Source organism: Enhydra lutris, unplaced genomic scaffold (genome assembly GCF_002288905.1).
Source record: "Enhydra lutris kenyoni isolate GAN:26980312 unplaced genomic scaffold, ASM228890v2 scaffoldscaffold5, whole genome shotgun sequence".
NCBI classification, from domain to species: Eukaryota; Metazoa; Chordata; class Mammalia; order Carnivora; family Mustelidae; genus Enhydra; species Enhydra lutris.
Window position 1 is genome coordinate 5,464,347 of NW_019154089.1, and position 22,237 is coordinate 5,486,583.

Consider the following 22,237-nt stretch of genomic DNA (forward strand, 5'->3'; position numbering starts at 1 on the left):
GGTGAGAGCAGGGGAATGTGTTTTCATATTCTCCCGAGCAACATAGGCACACAGCAATGCCAAGAGTGTCCACGGCAGTGTGAGCAGCGTGTTTGCTTTGCCCCGGGTCTGAACCAGAGCTGTGGCCTGAGGCCTGCCTGTCCTACAGGCAGGGCCGCAACCCCAGAGTGCCCACAGAAGCCCCCAGCCTTCAGGGTCAGGCACCGCAGGCATAAAGCCCTGGGCCTCTCCCCGATCCACGGAGGGCTCACATGTCCTGCATACTTAAGTACCCTCCCTCTCCACTAAGGGCACTGGCATAAAGTTTTCTGTGCCTCCGGAAAGAACGAGGCTACCTCTCCCGCCCTCAGAGGGCTCCCCAATAGCATGGTGACAGGTCTCACTCTTCAAGGCAAGCCTCCTCCACATCTTTACACGATGGGAGTGTGAACATTTGCAAATGGCAATGATTTGACTCTCTTAAAAGACGCATGCTCTCTGCAAGTGAACAACCATCACTTCCTTAAGGAAATGTCTCTCATCCAGTCTGGCTGGATTACTGATTACCGAGGTCCCCAAGAGGACCAGGACTGGACTGTGGGTCTTCTCATGACAGCACCCCAGCACCCAGCACAGTTCAGTAAATAGTAGTCGGATGCGTGAACAAAACCACGAGGAAAGGTTTCCAAGTGCCCTTGTTCTGTGGCCTTGGAGGAGCTGTCACCCAGCCCACAGACCGTGGGTCCATGCAAGGGGCCCTTCATCCAACCGCTCTCAATTTTACCCCATGTGTTTTCCACTGACCCAACTCCCCAGTAGGTCTGGGGCTTTTTTTCCCTCAACTGTATGTGCTGGTGTCCCACCCCAGCTCTGCCCAGGACTCCTTCCTTCCTCTGTCAGACAGGGCCTGCTAAAGTAACGGGCCTTGAGAACAGCCCCCAGCAACGGGAGCAGAGGGGCACCACAGGGCCTCCGGCCTGGCCAGTCAGGGACAAGGGGTGTCAGCCAAACCTGCCCCACCTGTGCCTTCAGAAAATTCCATCACGGCTGGATCAAGGGAGTGTCAGGAGTGCGGCAACTCTGCTAGTCATGTGGCCAGGAGGGACACAGAAGAGGCCACCTTTCAAGTGAAAAGTCCTAACTGACCATAGTAGCAGCAACAGCCCAATACTGCTGCTCCTCCAACCCCTCTGGGAGGTCCCCCGTGCACCCACTGGGGGATCACAACCACCATGAGCCTAGAGAAAAGCAGAGCCAACTTCCAAACAAGGGTCGTCACGGGAGTAGGTGCATAGAGAGAAATGCTGCTCTTCCTGCTGTGGGGCACCCACAAAGAGCCACCCAGATTTGAGAAGTTCCAAGATCAGTGGAGCACCAGCTCAAAGGAGCCATTATACATGTAGGGGGCTACTGGAGGCCCTTCTTGGTCTGGGGTCCTCTGATGGCTTTCCCAGGAGCCCAATGAGTCCTTGCTGCTGAGGTCAAGGGAGGAGAGAGCCAGTGTGGCCCCTGGATGAGGTGTCTGGCCAAGGGCAAGTCCTGAGCATCTTCTCCCCACCCCACAGGCTGAGGGGGAGCAGACCAGGCAATCAGACTTTATGGGCGCCTACCCGGGCCCAACCCCCTGAGGCAGGGCAGTACCATGAGCTTAAGCAACTGCAGAGAGGGCAATTCAAAAAGCCTGTGTTGAACGAGGGCCTGTCACAGCCTGCAAGACCCCTTGGTGTCTGGGTGCCCACGCCCCCTATGTCTCATCAGCATTTTCGGAGGTCTGGGACTGTTTCTTCTGCGGCAAGTCTTCAAGCATCAGGCTCAACACATGCGCGATCTCGTAGTACAGCTCCTGAAGCCTGGAGGTAGGGGCAGGGGGGAGGGCCTGGGCTTGGGATGGGCTCCATGCCCCTTGAACTCCCCCACACCACCACATGCCCACCCCCGGGATTCCCATGCCCGGTCGGTGTGGGTGCGGGGAAGAGCAAGGGCTGTAGAGGCCAGATCAGGCCAACTGGAATCCAGGTCCACTGCTCAACCCATGGCCCCCGAGTAAGGTATTTCAGTACACATGTCAGGTTGGAGACGCCAGATCCTGGGCTACAAATAAGGTGACTACGGGGCAGTGACCAGACACTGCCTGGCCCACTCTTGGGCCAAACATGGAGGTTCCCAGACCCCCTCCTTTGAGTTCCTCCAGGCCATGAAGCCCTCCAGGGGGCTTCTGTCATGAAGCCAGCCTACTGGTGTCCGTCTTCACTCAAGAGCTCACCATGACTCCTTAGCAGCTGTGCCCCCGCCTTTCTGCTCAGTGATGGCCAGGTTTCCTTCCAGCTAATGCTCAGAGAGCACAGCCCTGGGCTGGGCCAACTCAAAGCCTCACACAACTGCTTTTGTAGCATCGGCTCTTGTGTGACAGGTGGGAAAGGGACAGAGACCTCCCCAGAGTCACAAAGAAAGGTCGTGGCATTACCAGGCCAAGAGCCTGAGCTCTTGCCTTGCCAACCGGTGCTCTTCCATCTAACTTCTGGAAAGGGGGTGGTGAGGAAGGCCCTGAAGAGTCCGGGGCCCAGCACTGCAGGGCCAGTGAGAGCAGGCCGGGGAAGGCCAGGGAAGCAGGGGCCTCTGAGCCACAGGCCTATGCACACATGGGGTCCTGCAGCCCCAGGAAGGGCTGCAGTTCAGCCACACGCAGACAGACCAGCATCCCCTTGCTTTCCCAAGGCACCTGCCGTGCCCCCCACCCCTGGAGGAAGCTTAGGGACCAGGAGAGGCCCCATCTCCCAGGATCAGGGCAGCGGGGCAGGTACTGACTTGTAGATCGTGGCGTCCTGGTTGTCCAGAGTGGACAAATAGACATCGATGAAGGGCAGGCTGGTGCCGAAATCATCCAGGACCATGGGGTCAGTGTGCTGCAGGGTCCTCTTGAAGTTCTCCACAAGCTCACTGAAACTTTTGTAGTCAGCATTTTTCTAGAGAGGATAGCATAAAGAGGGCAGTGAAGAGGAAGGCACAGGGATCCTTCACGAGGGGCCCAGGCGTAGGCCTGACCCCAGCCCCAGGAGAGGCCCTGCGCCGAATCACAGCTTCAGCTGGATTCCCTCCAAGTCTCAGCCCCCTGACCGCAGCAGCCTCGTGAGCCACCATCACTGACATGAGGACAGGTGACACAGAAAGGAACCAGTGAGAGCCTGAGTGTGGCTTGGCGTGGTCTCACCCCGCCCTGCACAAACTCGGGCACAGTCAAGACAAGCAGATGACTCCAGCTCAGAGAAGGGGCTCAGGAGGGATGCACTGGCTGCATGGGGAAGGGGGAACAGGGGTTCAGGGCCCAGCAGAGCATTCAGCGCCCGGCCTGAGGAGGTCAGAGAGCTTAGGCTGAAAAAAGAAGGCTTGCCCCCAGGATTTCACAGGAGTATCCCTCTTGACAGAAGATCTCCAGCCTGCTGTGCTCATCCTTGTTCCACCTGAGAAAAACCGGAGCTGAGGAGCACCTGTCAGGACCTCCATGGCCTTGCCCAACACAGTGGATGGGCCCCCTATGGCTGCCCAGTGGCCAGGGGGCCTCTGTAACAAGAGCATTCCAGGCAGAGGGCCTGGCAGTGGAGTTGTGCCCAGGAAGAAGGGAGAAACGATATCTACAGTCCTCAACTCCCTAAGAGGTCCAGAGAGATACAAAAATACAGAGAATAAAGCCCAACTGTGGAAAATACAGGGCATCAGAACCTGCCCTCCCTAAGACCAGAGAGGGCTGACAGCACATGCTGCCTGCATGGGCCCTAAGGCCCCTTTGCCCATGGGCCTGCCCCCGGCCCCCGGCCTGGAGACGGCCTACCTGCATCTGCATCAGCCTGCTGACCTCTTCCTGCTGCCGCCTCAGAATCACCTGCTTCTCTCCCATGAGCGCCATGTGCCTCTCGGCCATCAGGTCCAGCTTGAACTTCTTAAAGGAGGCCTAGAGAGGGGGGAGAAAAGGGGAAGATACAGGCTCTCACCACACACCCACCCACCCCGTCTTTCTTCTTCCCTAGGCTCGTGTGGCTCCTCAGCAGGGGCAGCTCCTGACACCATACAGGGCCGGCCCCTAACTCAAGCTGCAGTCCGCAGCTGCAAGGACTCCTCAGGCCCCCATCCTGCTGACCGCCAGCACGAGGCAGGGAGATGCCCTGGCCCAGGGAGAAGAGCGGGGCTGGGCAAGGGAGGGCCCACAGAACCACCTCCCCACGCACCCCCACCCCGAAGATGGGGGCCTGTGGCTCTGCCTGCCACGTGAGCGCCAACCCGGCCATCCTGACGAGCGCAGCCTCACCTCAGTGTGAATGATCATCACACCCACGAACATACTGAGGAAGATGAAGGTGGCAAGCAAGATGAAGATGATGGTGAATGTCCGGCTGAGAGCCAAGTTGCGATTGTCCAACTGCTCCTGCAGATCTGTCCAGCCATCGACCTGTGTGGGCAAGGCACGGTGTGCCGAGTGCCAAGGCCCCACGGGGTAGGCCTCCCCATTCCCTGGGCTACTGCAGCCCTGGCCCCACTGAGGATGTGGCTGGCTCTGCCTTCCCATCAGCCCCACACCACCACCCCCAGCCAATGACCCCAGTCTATGCATGGTGGCTTGGGACGCAAGGCTCCACGGGGTACAGACGCTACTAGCCAAGGTGCCCTGGGGGCTCTTTTCCAAAAGGCCTCCCATCCTTCCAGGAAATACACTGCCTCTCTACAAGGCCCTCCTATGCAAAGACCCCAGAGTCTACCCTTCTGGACTTGGGCACTGCAGACCGATTTTGGGTGGAGTTGTGACAGCCTAGTCCCAGAAAGGCTACGCGACATGGCTTTCATTTCTAAAGTAAACTTGATCCAAATGAATTATCTTTTGAGAACTCCTTGAAAGTTTTTACAACCCTGTGGGTCAAATGGGAATGCTTTAGGGAGCCACAAGATCAGAGAGAGGAATGGACCCCTGGCCAGGGCCCTGGCATCTGCTTAGCTCTGGAAGGCCAGCCTTCAGCATCCCCAGCCCAGCTAAGTACCTGAACATGAGGACGATCCCATGTGAGGTCCAGGCTGTCCACACACCCACACCAGCTGGCACTCCCTTCCTAAGGCCACTGCCCCAACCCCTGTTCCCACAGTACCGTGGCCAAGCTGAAGAGAGTGAAGAAGGCCACAGCCAGGTTCCCCCAGTTATTCGGGTCACCCCTGTCTGGAGTTCCAAATAGGCAGAAGCCCAAGATAGCGAAGATGAACATGAGGACGAAGAGCAGGATGAGCACGGAGGCCACGATATAGGCTGTCTGCCCCACGGCAGTGATGAGGGTCTGCAAGGCAGAGGCACGGGGGCTAGGCCAGGCTGCCAGGCTGAGTAGGGCTCAGCTGACAGGTCCAGTCTGCCCAGACCCCAGCTGGTCCCAGCATCCAGTGCCAGGCCCCATAAAGGGATGGATGGATAGATGGATGGATAGATAGATGGGTGAATGGATGGATGGACAGACAGATGGGTGGATGGATGGATGGATGGATGGATGGATGGATGGATGGATGGGTAGATGGGTGGGTGGATGAATGGGTGGGTGGATGGATGGGTGGATGGGTGGGTAGATGGATGGGTGGGTGGATGGATGGATGGGTAGGCGGATAGATGGACGGGTGGTGGATGGATGGATGGACAGACGGATGGGTGGGTGGATGGATGGATCGATGGATCGATGGATGGGTGGATGGATGGATGGATGGGTGGGTAGGTGGGTGGGAGGATGGGTGGGTGGGTGGGGGGTTGGGTGGATGGATGGGTAGATGGATGGGTGGGTAGATGGATTGGTGGGTGGGTGGATGGATGGATGGATGGATGGGTGGATGAATGGGAACTGTACCCAGACTGAGGGCTGGACCAATCCAGTAGTGCTTGAGCAGTACCTGGCCTCTGCCCTCAGTCCCCCATGGGGAGATGGTCCTCAGGCCTGGGTGTCTCCCCATCAGCACCACTAGCAACTCCACTTGAGTCCCAGCCTGCCTCTGTAGTCATCCCAAGGTGTCCCACTCTGCCTCTCAGCTCAGGGCCAGCCCTGTATGCTCTGTCAAGCACAGAAGGAATAGGGGAGCTACCCTGGGAGTGGGAATGACGAAGGCTCAGAGGGATGTTGCTTCCTGTTCTTTCTGGGTCCTACTCCACAGACAGGTCTCCATCCCATGACCTCAGTCTTCCTCTAGAAAGTGTGCATCTGTCTTGCCTCCCACTGTGTTCACCACTCCTGGGGAGCATATGGCTCTTCGTCATTCATTCTCCACGCCCCAGTCTTGCATACATTTGGTGCTCAAGACATGGTCACCTACCTAGATGCTGCCCCAGACATTATTTCAAGGCAAGTGGGCATTATCACTTGTCATGTTTTGAGATGAGGAAGCAAAGGCTCAGAAAAGCAAAAATCCTTGGCCAGTACAGCGGCAGAGCCAAGACCAACTCCCGAGCCCTTTGCCATGTATCCCTTCACCTACCAAGGCCCCCCCTTGCAGGTCAAGAAGCTGTTTACTGGCTTCACACTAGGAATGGAGGCACTTGAGAGAGCTGCGCCCCGGGACAGTGAAGCGTTAGTCTGGGGTAACTCAGGAAGCAGAAAGACAAGGGGAGAGCCCTGGCGCTGCCTTCCACATGGACTAGCTGGATAGCCGCCTACAGAGGGGAACACATCCCTCTCCTTGGGGGAAGAAAATCAGTGTCTGGGGATTAATTCCAGAAGAGGCGAGATGTACAAAACTGCCTCCCTCCCTGTGAGACAGAGACAGAGCTTCTTCCCCAAGAACTACTTCAAGGGAAGAGGCAAGATCTCGTGAGAAACGCTGCCCTGGGATGTAGTCCACAGAAGAGGCCTGCCCAGGCCCAGATGTGTGAACAGTGAGGCGCTCCAGGGAGCAGGAGACCAGCACCGGGAGGCTGTCACCAACCCCCAGCCTCTTTGTCCCTTAACTCCTTCATCCCCATTGACCCCCGCACCACTTTCAGCTCCTGTTTCCTTGGTGCCCAACACCTGCAAAAAGCAGCCATGCTTCCAACTGTCTGACTGTCCCTCAGTCTGACGCGCCTATCACTCAGCATCCACCTCTCAGGGACCTCTTGTCTTTTCTGTCCACCTGCCTTACCACCATCCCTACCAGCCAGAGACTCCAGTGCCCGGCACCTCTGATGCTCCCCTCCCCCACTCCTAGGACATATTATAGGGTCTATTTCTAGCCTATAAATAAGGGGAGCCACTCTCAGGTTTGAAAGGAAGGCTGCCGTGATTTGAGGTACCCTTTGAAGACTCTCCCCAGCAAGTGCTCACCATCACTCGGCATCAGGGAAATACAAATCAAAACCACAATGAGATACCACCTCACGCCAGTCAGAATGGCTAAAATTAACAAGTCAGGAAATGACAGATGCTGGCGAGGATGCGGAGAAAGGGGAACCCTCCTACACTGTTGGTGGGAATGCAAGCTGGTGCAGCCACTCTGGAAAACAGCATGGAGGTTCCCCAGAAAGTTGAAAATAGAGCTACCCTACGACCCAGCAATCGCACTACTGGGTATTTACTCTAAAGATACAAATGTAGTGATCCGAAGGGGCACGTGCACCCGAATGTTTATAGCAGCAATGTCTACAATAGCCAAACTATGGAAAGAACCTAGATGTCCATCAACAGATGAATGGATAAAGAAGAAGTGGTATATATATATATACAATGGAATACTACTGCAGCCATCAAAAGAAATGAAATCTTGCCATTTGCAAGACGTGGATGGAACTTGAGGGTATTATGCTAAGCGAAATAAGTCAATCAGAGAAAGACAATTATCATATGATCTCCTTGATATGAGGAATTTGAGAAACAAGACACGGTATCATAGGGGGAGGGGAAAAGTGAAACGAGTCAAAACCAGAGAGGGAGACAAACCAAAAGAGACTCTTAATCTCAGAAAATAAACTGAGGGTTGCTGGAGGGGAGCAGGGTGGGAGGGATGGGGTGGCTGCATGATGGACATTGGAAGGGTATGTGCTTTGGTGAGTGCTATAAATTATGTAAGACTGATGAATCACAGACCTGTACACCTGAAGCAAATAATACATTCTATGTTAATTGAAAAATTAAAATAAAAAAAATATTCTCCCCCAGCTGGGGGGACATTTTTGCCCCAGGGCTCTCTAAGGTGTGTGGGAAGCCAGTGCAGGAATCCTGACGAAGTAGGGTGGTGATGGAGAAAAGATGAGGACTGGTCACGAACTACGTAGCAGGTCACGCAACAGGACTTTGAGACAGAGGCATCAATGCTGACACTCAAATTTACAACCTGGCTGTTGAATGGGGGTGGGGCACAGCCTTTATGTAAAGACACAACACAGGAGGAGGGGCCAGGGTCTGGGGATGTGAGGGTGGGGGAAAGCGATGACATCCAGCTCAGATGGCCTGGATTTGAGGAGCACGAGAGACGTCCAGGAGGTCATGCGTCTGAAGGTCAGAGAGAAGCGTGGGCAGGTGATGATCCCTGAAACATGGGAAAGATCACCCAAGAGAATATGCAGAGTGGGGTGCAGGTGAGAAGAACATGGGGTACAGTCTTGAGAAAACAGCATGCACCCAAGACGTCAAGCTCAAGAGGCTGGAGGAACCCCAAGAAAGGGCAGTGACGGGGTGCCAGTGGGACTGGCCAGGGGACCTGGTGACAAGGAGGTTGCTGACTACCTCAGAGAGGCTAGTTCCTATGGAGGGAAGAAGCCAGGGCGCAAATGACAAGTAAGGAAGTGGAGAGTAGGAGTTACTCCCCCGTCTCTCCAGGAGTCTCACCATGAAGGGGAAGGCAGGAGGCCTGTTTGGGAGGGGCCCCAGGGGCAAGTGACCACATGAGAGCATACAATGAATGAACGGGGGTCTGTGCCAAGGGGAACTCTTCAATGCAGTCCTCGTCTTGACCCCCAGGCCTGTGGCTGCTAAGTGTAGGGCCCAGGCTCCAGACAGATGCCCGGCTGGGCAATCGCTCAGCAACACAGGCCAACACATACCCAAGCTGCTTAGATGCAGCCAAGGCCACCCCTTCCTGGAGAAGCATGGACACGGGGCACAGAGCCACGGCAAACATACTGCGCCTGGGATGGATGCTTCAGGGCGGGCTGGGTCAGCTATGAAACCTTCCAAGCCAAACAAAGATTGGTCACCCCATGACTTCTAGCAGGAGCCCCATTCCTGGAGCAGCCTGAACAAAGTAATGCTACTATTTCTGTCAGGAGAAGCAGCAGATTTTTAGCTGTATGGGGAAAGCACACAATTGGAATTGAGTGGCCCCTGCCACCAAGGCGCCAGAGACTCCTGGGAATGCAGCTCCAAGGGCCTGGACCGTAAGCAAGTCCGTCCCTTTGGTAGCATGGGAGAGAGGAAAAGTTTGCGTGGCCCCTGGAGTCAGCCACACCTTTCAAATCTCGGCTGTGATATTTAACTGCTGCGTGACCGTGGGTCTCGATTTCTTCACCTGTGAAACAGAGCTAAGGACACTCTTTCGCAGTTGTTTTAGGATGAAATGAGGTAACATTGGTAAGGAGCGACCTGCCCTACAGTAGGGCTCCATAACTGGATGGTGGGGGGAAAAGGATTATTTCCTCGGGGGCTGGTGGGCAGATGGGCCCCGCGGTCGGCGCCCCCAGCCCACAGCAGCCCCAGGTCACTCACCCGGATGCCACGGCTGTAGGTGATGAGCTTGAGGATGCGCAGGGACTGCATGCCATCAGCAATGTTGAGGTAGGGGTAGTGCTTGCCCTTGAATCTGTGCAGACCGTAGGGGATGAAGATAGTGACGATAATGATGACATCCAGCAGGTTGTAGCCGTCCTTCCAGTAGTTGATGGGGTCCACGTAGAGCTTCATGCAGAACTCGGAGCTATAGATGGACACAAAGATCAGCTCGGAGACCTGCGGGGTGCCGAGGGTCAGAGGGTCAGACCAAGCTGCAGAGCCCCATCGTTCCTCCCCCTCCCTGCAGGAGGGGCCCAACCGGCTGTGTGCATCTCGGCAGGCAGAGGGTACGCCTCAGTCAACCACGTAACAGAGAAACCCAGGCAGAGTTGTAGGCACACAGCGGACACACGGTGGGCCCTATTCTCCTCCCGTTCTGCAGCTTCCCTCCCTGCAGCCCGAAACTGGGGCTAGGTCACACCCAGAGGGCTTGAGAACGACAGACTGACTGGAAGATGGAATGACCACCTAGACCCCAGTCTAAATCAACTGGGCATGTGAGGTAACCTGAATGTAAGCTTTCCCAAAGAAAAGATCCCAAGAGTTTTCTGGCCAACCTGAATTTCCAAACTTTTAGGAACAGAGATGAAATACTCAAATATCTATTAATATTTATCCATCCATCACAAATACTGAAAATCAGTTAATTGTTTTAGAACAGTTAGAACAGCAGAACATTCTGCTTTTTTCCCACTTCTATACTTTATGAAATAACCTTATTCAAATTCTTCTCGTGCATCTACAACCCCAGTGGCTTTGATTTTACCAAAAGGTACTTCCTGAGTGATCTTTTTCCTTATTATCAAAACACAACAACGAATTAGACAGAAAATATTCAGCTCCCAGGAAGCATATGATCTAGTAGAGGGAGACAGAAATGAAGGCTCAAACAAATACGGAGATAACATGACCCCAGGTGGGAAGGAAGGGGAGCGAAGGAAACAGCCAAAGGAGATGAAAGGACAGGTTGGGCTGGGGAGGGAGAGTCGTGGCAGCTATTTTAGAAAAGGGGGTGAGTGGAGGCCTTGGAAAGGAGCCGTGCTAAAATCTGGGACAAAGTTCCCCAACGGCAAGTACAAGGGCCTTCGGGTGAGAAAGAGTTTGCTCAAAGAACAGCAAGGTCCACGTGGCTAGAACAGAAAGTGGTGAGGAGGGCGGGAGATGCCGTTGAAGGGGTAGGCCACAGAGGGTAGGCCTGGTGAGAGCTTTGAATTTTAACCTCCACCTTGGAGGATTCTGAGCAAGGGAGTGATAATGTACATTCTTAAGAGATCTCCGTGGAAAAGCGACTGGTGGGGAGCTGAGGAGAAGGGCAAGTCGGGGGGTGGCTTTAGGGAGGAAGAGTCAGAGAACGGGAGAATGATTTCTCCCAGTTACCCAGCTAGAGGGGAGGTTAGACCGGACTGGACTGGGGATGGTGTGGCATCAAAGGGAAGAGGGGACAGCCTGTCTTTTGTAGGCTGCCAAGTCAGGACTTGCTGCTGGAGTTCGGGGTACACAGGGAAGACAGGAGGCCAGGGAAGATTCAAGGGCTTGAGACAGAGCAACTGGGTCAGCAGTGATGCTTTCCCTGGGATGAGTTTGGGGTGCACTGAAATGGGCTGGAGAGAGTTTCTGGAGAGAAACAGGAAGGCTTTTGAGAGAGAGCACCTTCTAAATATATGTCAGATGCTGCCACTGGAAGATGTAACTGTGGCCACAACTATCCATTCCGATAATATTAGGACAGCTGGGATTTTTATTTGTCCTGCTGACTTATGTTTGTGACCCCCTAACTGGCAACTGTTTACATACATTGTTATTTTTTTAACTACTACCTAATATTTAAGATACACAAAAAGACATAAAGAATAATATAATGAACAACCACATACTACCACCCAGCTTAAGAAATAAAATATTATTACCATTGCAGGCAGCCTCCTGTGTAGTCCTCAGGGACCATATGTATCCCTAAAAGTACATGGCATTCTTTTGCATTTTTTTAGACATCACAACAAACAGCATAATGTTACACTGAAGTACTCTTGGCAATTTGTTGGGTTTTTTTTCCATTTAAAATTATGTTGGAACACCTGAGTGGCTCAGTCAGTTAAGCATCTGACTCTTGATTTGAGCTCAGGTCATGATCTTAGAGTTGTGAGATCAAGGACCACCCCCCGCCACACACACACACACACACACATGCACTCATTCTATCTGTCCTGAAAATGAATAATTTTTTTTAAAGATTATACTTATTTATTTGAGAGAGAGAGAGCACAAGCAAGGAGAAGGAGAAGCAGGCCACCATTGAGCAGGAAGCCTGACACGGGACTCAATCCCAGGACCCTGGGATCATGACCTGAGCCAAAGGCAGACACTTAAATGACTCAGCCACTCAAGTGCCCCTCAAATGGATAAATCTCTCTAAAAATAAAAACACTATGAGATTCATCTATGTTGATATGTGTAAAACTAGTTTACACAAAATCTAGTGGTTTTAAAAAACTACTATGTAGCGATACCACTCATGAAAATATTGTATTTATCTAGTTACCCATTGGGGATATTTGGCTTTTGGGTAAATTTTACTATTGCAACAGCACAACAGTACAAAAAGGGTGAGTAATTGGTATATATCACATATATATTTACACATATCCATGTGTAAAGCTTCCCTCGGGTACAGACCCAGGAGTGGAATTAGGGAGTTGTAAGGTAAGAGCACCTTCAACTTGACTGCATGGTGAGAAGTGTTTTCTGTAGTTATTGTACCCATTTAATCCCACAATGTTCCTACTGCTTCACGTGCTTACCAATGATTCCCACTGTTGAACTTCTCCATTTTTGTCAGTCTGATGAATATGCAATGGTATCTTTTTATTTTACTTGTAATTTCTATAATTAATGAAGCTGGACATCTTTTTATACACCTAATTGTAAACTGCCTGTTTCTTATCTTTTGCCAAATTCTCAGCTGGATTGTTTTGTTTTTTTCTTAGTGGTCTGCAAAACAATGAATTTTTCCAGATATTTTGAATCCTGATTTTTTACCTGTTAGATGTGTTGCAAATATCTTCTCCTCCGCTGACTTATGTTTTCACATTTTCAATCATCTTTTGATGAACAGAAGTTTAAAATCTTAATGGAATCAAAGGAACCAAACTGTTTTTTCATGACTTACAGAGTTTGTATTTTAAGAAACCATCCCCTCCTAAGATTGTGTAAATATTCTATATTTTCTCTAAACATTTTGAAGTGTCACTTTTCAGGTTGGGTCTTTAACCCAGTCGTGTCTGCCATGAAGCAGAGATCCAGTAACATGCTCTCTTCACAGCTACGACCAATGGTCCCAGTACTGTTTCCTGCAGAAGGCGCCCTTTTGGCACTGGCCCACAGCGCCCCCTGACAGGTGCGCGGTCTCTGTCCAGACCAGGGTCTGTTTCCCAGCCCTCTTGCCTGTTGCCCTGGCCTCTACCCTGCCTTTATTAAGAAAGTCCTACAGTCTGCTTATCTGGTTAAGTCTAGCCTTCTCTCCCCTTTAAACTTTCAAAGCCATCTTGTTTGCTTTTTCTCTTTCATTCTTTTCCCTAAATTTTAGCATCAGCTAAACCTTCACATATTTGAATTATTTTCTCCTAAAAGATCACCCAAATCTGGGGCGTCGGGAGGGCTCAGTTGGCTAAGTGTCTGCCTTTACCTCAGGTCATGATCCTGGTGTCCTGGGATCAAGCCCCATGCTGGGATCCCTGCTCAGCGGGGAGTCTGCTTCTCCCTCTGTCCTTCCCCCTTCTTGTGCTCTTGCTTGCTGTCTTTCTCTCAAATAAATAAAATCTTTTTTAAAAATCACACATCTTTTTTTGATTTATTAGATTTTATTAAATCTTTTGTCAAAGTACTTTTCATATTTCATTAGAAGTGCTGTTTTATAACTGATATATTAAATGTAATTAATTTTATTTATTAATCATATATCCAGCAAACTTGCTGGGCTTTATAATTAACTTTATTAATTAGTATTAACTTTATTAGTTAACAATTTTTTTCAGATTCTTTTGGGGGTTCTCTGCAGAAATGACAGTATTTTTCTGAACTTTGAAAGAGAATACTGCTAAAGTTTCATCACTATGTGTGAATTTTGATACAAGTTTTACATACATTTTTAATTGGGTTAAAAATAAATCCTTTCTATTCCTAGTTTGCTAAGCTTTTATCTCCTTGTTTTTTAGATTTTTAAAAATTTATTTATTAGAGAGAGTGCACGAGTGGGGGAAAGGGGCAGAGGGAGAAGCAGACTCCCTGCTGAGCTGGGGGTCCCACATGGGGCTCCATCCCAGGACCCTAAGATCATGACCTGAGCCAAAGGCATATCCTCAACCAACTGAGCCACCCAGGTGCCCTGCTAAGTTTTTATCTTAAAGGATATTCATGATATATTTTTTTCCTGCATCTCTTGAAACTATCTGATGGGCTTTTTTTTTCTCCTTTAATATTTTAAGCTGGTTAATAAAATATGTGGATTTTTCTAATACTTGAATTTCTGAAAAAGAAAAAACTTGGCAATGATATATATTCTCTTTTTCATCCATTTTCTAATTCAGTTTCTTAATTTTCTCTTTGGGATTTTTGTGTTAATGTTCATATAATTTGGTGTCATTTTTCTTTCTCATATTATCCTTGTCTAGTTTGGCATGGAAGTTATACTAGCCTCACAAGATGGACTGCCTGTGGGCAAGGCAGATATACTCATTTAGCTAATCACTGTAAGCACTGTATTTGTTTAGAACGGTATCTTCCATGAATGTAAAACTATCTAGTCCGGGTTGGGTCGTAGGTTTCGGGGGTAATGTTTTAACTACTAATTCAATGCTTTACAGCCATTAAAGGAAATAAGGACATACAAAGTTTATTTCAAGTTTTTGCTTTTTTATTGAAAATCAGTTTTGTAAATTTTTTCTAGAATATCTTATTTCAGCTAAGTTTTCAAATTCATTGACATAAAATTATTAGATTACTGACATCTACTGTATCTGTAATTTTCCTTTTAAATACCTGACATGAGGGGCACCTGGGTGGCTCCATCGATCAGGCGTCTCCCTTTGGTTCAGGTCATGATCCCAGAGCTCTGGGAGAGAGCCCCAAATAGGGCTCCCTGCTCAGCGAAGAGCCTGCTTCTCCCTCTGCCTGCTGTCCCCCTGTTTGTACTCTTGCTTTCTTTCTCTATCAAATGGATAAATAAAAAATCTTTAAAAAAAAAAAAAACCTAACATGATTCAGAGCTTCCATTTGTCTTGTCTCATGAACAAAGTTATTTCATAATTGTTTCCTAAGCTCTAACTATGGCTTTGTTAATACTTTCTCTTGAATCTTTGCTTTCTATTTCATTAATTTTTGTCCCTATCTTTATTATTTCCTTTTTTCTATTTTCCTTTATTCTTCTACGTTTCCTTCCTTTTTCCTTCTTTTTGATTTTATTCTGTTCCTCTTTTCCAAAAGGTCAGCTCATTAATTTTCTAAATTGAGGTATAATTCATGTACCATAAAATTCATCATTTTAAAATGTAAAATTCAGTGAGGAGGGGGTTAGTTTTGAGTATTTATAACATTTGTTTCTACTTATTGTAAGAGATATACATAACATGAAAATTACCCTATTTAACCATTTTTAGATGTACAATCAATACAGTGGAATTAAGTGCATTCACAATATTGTGCAACCATCGCTACCATCTATTTCCAGAACTATTTCATCCTCCCAAACAGAAGCTCTGTACCCAACAAACAGTAACCTCACATTCTCCTCTCCCTACATCCCCCAGAAAACTCCATTCTAGTTCCAGTCTGTATGAATTTTCCTCTTCTAACTACTTCATGCAGATAAAACCATACAATATTTGCCCTTTTATACCTGGTTTATTTCACTTGGCATAATGTGTTCAAGGTTTATCCACATTGTAGTGTGTATCACAATTTTATTCTTTTTAAAGGCTGAATAATATTCCATTTTACATATAGACACATTTTCTTTATCCATTCGTCAGCCAATGGACACATGATTTGCTTCCACCTTTTGGCTACTGTGAACAATGGTGCTGTGAACACTGGTGTACAAGAATCTGTTTGAGTCTCTATTTCTGATTCTTTCGAGTATACACTTGGAAGTGGAATTGCTGGATCATACGGCAATTCTACATTTAACTTTTTGAGATGTGTTCTAGAGCGGCTCCATGATTTTACATTCACACCAACAATGCACAAGGGTTCTAATTTCTTCACATCCACAGCACCAACACTTGTTCTCCATTTCACAGTTTTTGTTTTTATAATGATTGTAATAATTAGGGTATGGAGTTGTATATTATTGTGAGTTTGATTTGTATTTCTCATTCTAATGACTAGTGATTCTGAACATCTTTTAATGTGTTTATTGGTCGTTTGCTTATCTTCTTTGGAGAAATGTCTACTCAAGTCCTTTGGGTATTTTTTAATTGGGTTATTTTGTTGTTGATGTTATTGTTGAGTTGTGGGAGCTCTTTGTATAGTCTGCACGTTAACTGTTTATCAGATTCACGATGTGCAAATATTTTCTTCCTTTCTGTGGCTAATCTTTTCACTCTCATGATAGTTCCCTGAGACTTACAAATGTTTTCATTTAATGAGATCTAATTTATCTGCTTTTCCCTTTTGTTGCCTGTGCTTTTGGTGTCATACATAAGAATCTATTGCTGAGGTCAAGGTCATGAACATTTACCCCTGTGTTTTCTTCTAAGAATTCTAGCTTTTATATTTGGGATGTTGATCCATTGTGAGTTAATTTTTGAATACAGTGTAAGGTGGGCATCTGAGTTATTCTCTGCGTGTGGATATCAAGTTATCCTAGAACCATATGATGAAGAGACTATTCTTGCCCCAACTAAATGGTCTTCACATTCTTGTTGAAAATCAATTAGCCATACTTAATTTGGTTTTATTCCTAAAATTTCAATTATATTCTTTGTCATTGTCTATCCTTATGTCAGTACCACACTGTTTTGATTACAATATCTCTGTAGTAAGTTTTGAAGTCAGAAAGTACAAGTCTTCCAAGTCTGTTCTTCACATTCAATATTGTTTTGGCTACTCAAGGTCCTTTGCACATCCACATGAATTTGAGAATCTATTTTTTAGTTTCTTTTTTTTTTTATTTTTTAATTTTTTTTAGGATTTTATTTATTTGACAGAGACACAGCGAGAGAGGGAACACAAACAATGGGAGTGAGAGAAGGAGAAGCAGGCTTCCTGCCAAGCAGGGAGCCTGATACGGGGCTCGATCCCAGGACCCTGAGATCATGCCCTGAGCTCAAGGCAGACATTTAACAACTGTGCCACCCAGGCACCCCAGTTTCTTTTTTTTAAAAAAGAAAATTTTTTCTCTAAATTTGGATAGGGATTGCAATGAATTTCTAGATCACTCTGGGTAGTCTTTGTAACAAGTCTTTTTTTTTTTTTTTAAGATTCTCTCTTCTTATTTGAGAGAGACAGAGACAGAGACAGAGACAGAGATACAAGCAGGGGTAGGGCCAGAGGGACAAGCAGACTCCCTATTGAATGCAGAGCCTGATGCAGAGTCCAATCCCAAGACCCCGATATCATAATCTGAGCTGAAGTCAGTCACTTAATCAAATGAGCCAGCAAGGCACCCCTGTAACAAGTCTTAACAGGTCTTCTAATCCACGAATACAGGGTATCTTTCCATTAATGTAGGTCTTACTTCTTTCACCAATGTTCTATAGTTTTCAGGACACCCATCTCATCTCCTTGGTGAAATCTAGTCCTCGGCATTTTATTGTTTTGGATGCTTTTGTAAGTCAAATTTTCTTAAGTTCCTTTTCAGATTGTTCATTGCTAGTATACAGAAATATGTCTGATTTTTGTTGTTGATCTTGTGTCCAACAACTTTGCTCAATTTGTTTAATAGTCCTCATAGTTTGTGTGTGTGTGTGTGTGTGTGTGTGTGTGTATTCTTTGGGATTCTCTATACATAACATCAAGTCACGTGCAAACAAAGATAATCTCAATTATTCCTTTCCAATTTGAATGCCATTTTTTTGCCTGCTTAATTGCTCTGGCTAAGGCTTCCAGCATAATTTTAAAAAATGGTAAAAGCAGGCATCTTTGTCTTTTTCCTGATCTTAGTTAGATTAGAAAGATTTCCAGCCTTTCACCCCTGAGCATGATGTTAACTGGATTTTTTCATAAATGTCCATTATCAGGTTAAGGAATTTCCCTTCTACTTCTAGTTTGTTTTGTTTGGTTTGTTGTTTGTTTTTAAATCATTAAAGGGTACTGGATTTTGTCAAATCCTTTTTTAGCAAGAACTGATACAAACTTGGATTTTATTTTTTCCTTCATTCTACTGGTGTATTACATTGACTGACTTTCATATGTTGAAGGCATTCCAGGGATAAATCAAGTAATGAATCATGGTGTCATGATCATGGTGTCTAATCCTTTAAAATAGGCTGCTGGATTCAGTTTGTTACTATCTCCATGAGGATTTTTGCATCTATATTCATAAGGAATATCTGTCTGTAGTTTTCTTTTCCTGTGATGTCTTTTTCTGGCTTTGGTGTCAGGGTAATGCTGGACTGATGTAATGAATTCGAAAGTGTCCCATCCTCTTCTATTTTTTGGAAGTCTGAGAAGGATTGGTATTTATTCTTCTTTAAATGCAGAGGGATGGGGATCCTGAGTGGTTCAGTTGGTTAAGCATTTGCCTTTAGCTCAGGTCATAATTCCAGGTGCCTGGGATTGGGCCCTGAGTTGGGCTCCTTGCTCATCAGCAAGTCTGCTTCTCCCTCTCCCTCTCCCCTTCCCCTGCCTGTGCTCTCTCTCTCTTACATATATATATACACACACACACATACATACATACATAAATGCAGGAGCAAATTAACTAGTGAAGCCTTCTGGTCCTGGGCATTTCTTTGTTGGGAGATTTTTGCTTAGTGATTTAACATCTTTACTTATTATAGGACTGTTCTAATATGTCAGTTTCCTATTTTTTCCTTAAGTCAATTTTGTAGTTATTAAGTTTCTAGGAATTTGTCCATTTCATCTAGGTTGTCTAATTTGTTGGCATCCTATTGTTTATAGTGTTCTCTTATATCCCTTTTTATTTCTCTGAGGTTAGTAGGAATGTCTCACATTCATTTCTATTATTAGCAGAGTCTTCACTTATCTTCTTCAATCTAGTTCAAGTTGTCGATTTTGTCAATCTTTTCCAAAAAATGAAATTTTGAATTTGTTGATTTGGTCTCTTCTCTGTTTATCTCACTCTAATCTTTTTTTATTTTCTTCTTTCTGCTAGCTTTCGGTTTGGTTTACCCTTCTTTTTCTAGTTCCTTAAGGTCTAAAGTTAGGTTATTAAACTAAGATCTTTTATCTTTCCTAATGCAGGCATCTGCAGGTATGTATTTCCCTCTGAGCACTGCTTCTGCCGCATTCTGTAAGTTTTATTATTATTTTTTAAATGGAAGTATATTGACATACAATATTAGTTTCAGGTGTACAACAGTGATTTGATGTTTATGTACATTATGAAATGCTCACCACAGTAAGTGTTGTTACCAGGTGTCACTATACAAAGTTATTACAATATTATTGACTATATTCCTTATGTGTTACGTTGTGTGTTCGTTTTCTTTTTTTTAAATTTTTAAAAAGATTTTATTTATTTATGACAGAAAGAGAGAGAGATCACAAGTAGGCAGAGAGGCAGCCTGGGGGGTGGGGGGCAGTGCGGAGGGAAGCAGGCTCCCTGCTGAGCAGAGAGCCAGATGCAGGGCTCAATCCCAGGACCCTGAGATCATGACCTGAGCTGAAGGCAGAGGCTTAACCCACTGAGCAACCCAGGTGCCCCTGTGTGTTCATTTTCATTTACCTTAAAGTACTTTCTAATCTCCCTTGTGATTTCTTCCTTGACCTGTTGGTTATTTAAGAGTATTTCCATATATTTAAAAAATTTCCAGTTTTCCTGCTGTTATTGATTCCCAGTTTCGTTCCACTGTTGTCAGAAAAGATACTTTGCATGATTTCAATATTTTAAAATTTATTGCATCTTGCTTTATAGCACAACATATGGTCTATCCCAGAGAATGCTTCATGTGCATTTGAGAAAAATCACTGTGTTTTCTTGGTGAATTGACCTTTTTGTTAATATATAATGCCCTTGTCTCTTATAACAGTTTTTGCCTTAATATCTATTTTGTCTGATTTGGGTACAGCCAACCTAATTCTCTTTTCATTTCTACTTGCATGTTATATATTTCTCCATTCTTTTACTTTCAACCTATTTGTATCTTTGGATCTCAAATAAATTCTTTGTAGACAGCATATACTTGGATTTTTTTAAAGATTTAAAAAAAAATTTATTTATGTGACAGAGAGACAGCAAGAGAGGGAACACAAGTGGGGGAGTGGGAGAGGGAGAAGCAGGCTCCCCGCTGAGCAGGGAGCCCAATGTGGGACCCAATCCCAGGACCCTAGGATCATGACCTGAGCCAAAGGCAGACATTTAATGACTGAGCCACCCAGGTGTCCCAATATTTGGATTTTTAAAAAATAACCCATTCTGTCTTAATTGGAGAGCTCAATTCCTCTATATTTAAAGTAATTACTAACAAAGAAGAAATACCTCTGCCATTTTGTGATGTTTTATATACGTCCCATTCTTTTTGTTCCTTAATTCCTCCATTACTTCTTTCTTTTGTGCTTGATTCTTTTGTAGTGTACCACTTGGATTCTTTTCTCATTCTTCTTCTGTACACTTTTTCATTGTGTTTTTACAATTAAGCTCTTAAACGTGTAACGATCTATTTTTAATTAATAAAACCTTAGCTTCAATAGTATATAATAATTCTGTTTCCTTAGCGCTCCGTCCCCCCCTTAAAAAATCAGATTCTTCCCTTTCCTCAGAGTTTGTTACTTTTTGTGGGTAGTGTTGTTTATTTAGTGGCCTGGCTCAACAGTTTTTTAAAAAACTATATTCTTTGGAGGGTGCCTGACTGGCTCAGTTGGTATAGCATGTGACTCTTGATCTCAGGATCTCAGGATTCATGCCCCATGTTGAATGCAGAGATTACTTAAAAATAAAATGTTAAAATTATTTTTTTAAACTGTATTCTTTGCTATCAGTGTGGCCTTTGAAGTGTCTTCCTTTAGTTAGTGCTTAAGGAGAGATTTTTTTAAATACCTCACACAAAAAGAAAAAGAGGAAGGGAGGAAGGAACAGGAAAGGAAGAAAGAGAAAGAGGGAGACAGGGAAGGGAAGGAGGGAAACAAAGGAAAAAACCTTTCCTAGTCTTTGCAGACAGCTCTGTGTTGGAGAACTCCTCCAATGCTTAGCCAAGTCATTTATATACCTTAGCCTTCACTCCGTACTTGTTCTGAGCCTAAATATCAACCAGAGGTGAAAATTTGAGGTCTTCTTAGTTCTTTTCCAAACATATACCCTGTCCTGGGCATTTAGGGCTCTCTAAACTCTACCACATACATGGAAGTTTGTTAATGCCTTCATTTTCCGAAGACTCTTTCTCCTGGTTTTTCTTCTAAGGCTTTCAGCATGTCCTTTGTTTATGTCAACTGGTCTCTTGTTGTGGTTGCTGTTGTTGTTTTGCCCTAGATAGCAGTGAGTTTTTCATCTGTCTCTCAATGATTTTAAGAAACGCTCTTTGCAGAGTCACCTTTCTGTGCTGAGAAAGTTCTAAGTCAGGCAAAACAAAGGCAATTGCCTTGCATCAGTCCTTCAGGCAGCCCTCAAACAGGTCAAAAGAGACAACATAACTCTTTTTTTTTTTTTAAGATTTTATTTATTTATTTGTCAGAGAGAGAGAGAGAGAGAGAGAGCGAGCACAGGCAGACAGAGTGGCAGGCAGAGGCAGAGGGAGAAGCAGGCTCCCCACAGAAAGGAGCCCGATGTGGGACTCGATCCCAGGACGCTGGGATCATGACTTGAGCCAAAGGCAGCTGCTTAACCAACTGAGCCACCCAGGCGTCCCAAAGACAACATAACTCTTTAAGAACAAAGTCAGCTCTGTGGCTTCTGGAACCAAGGAGACCAGAGTTCCACAATGAGAACTTAGGCTGCCATCTTCAGGGCCATCACCACGAGAAGGAGGGGACTGGGTCAGGGACAAAATAAAATGTTGTAAAGTTTTCTTATCTTTTGAAAGCTGACTCTTTCTTAGGTACCTGTGTGGCACAGTTGGTTAAGCATCCGACTCTTGGTTTCAGCTCAGGTCATGATCTCAGTCATGAGATAAAGCCTTGTGACAAGTCCTGGGTTGGGCTCCATGCTCAGCAGGAAGTTTGCTTGGGATTCTCTCTTCTTCTGCCTCTACCCGCCCCCACCCCCCTGCACTTGCTTGCACTCTCTCTAAAATAAATAATCTTTGGGATGCCTGGGTGGCTCAGTCAGGTAAGCATCTGCCTTCAGCTGAGGTCATGATCCCATGATCCAAGTCCTTTATCAGACTCCTTGCTTGGGG

The 22,237-nt window shown here is 46.4% G+C and overlaps 1 protein-coding gene across 1 annotated transcript in view; it reads right to left on the bottom strand.

The window, feature by feature from the left end:
- Positions 1-1,513: 1,513 nt before the first annotated feature.
- The window catches only part of LOC111141231 (cation channel sperm associated 3), a 29,510-nt gene continuing 8,786 nt past the window's right edge, over positions 1,514-22,237 (bottom strand). The window contains exons 3-8 of the mRNA XM_022493653.1: positions 9,666-9,905; positions 5,109-5,291; positions 4,280-4,420; positions 3,806-3,925; positions 2,785-2,942; positions 1,514-1,829 (exon numbers count right to left, since the gene is read on the bottom strand). Coding sequence (XP_022349361.1) covers positions 1,724-1,829; positions 2,785-2,942; positions 3,806-3,925; positions 4,280-4,420; positions 5,109-5,291; positions 9,666-9,905 — 948 coding nt within the window. The 3' untranslated portion in view covers positions 1,514-1,723. The remainder of the gene's footprint in view (positions 1,830-2,784; positions 2,943-3,805; positions 3,926-4,279; positions 4,421-5,108; positions 5,292-9,665; positions 9,906-22,237) is intronic.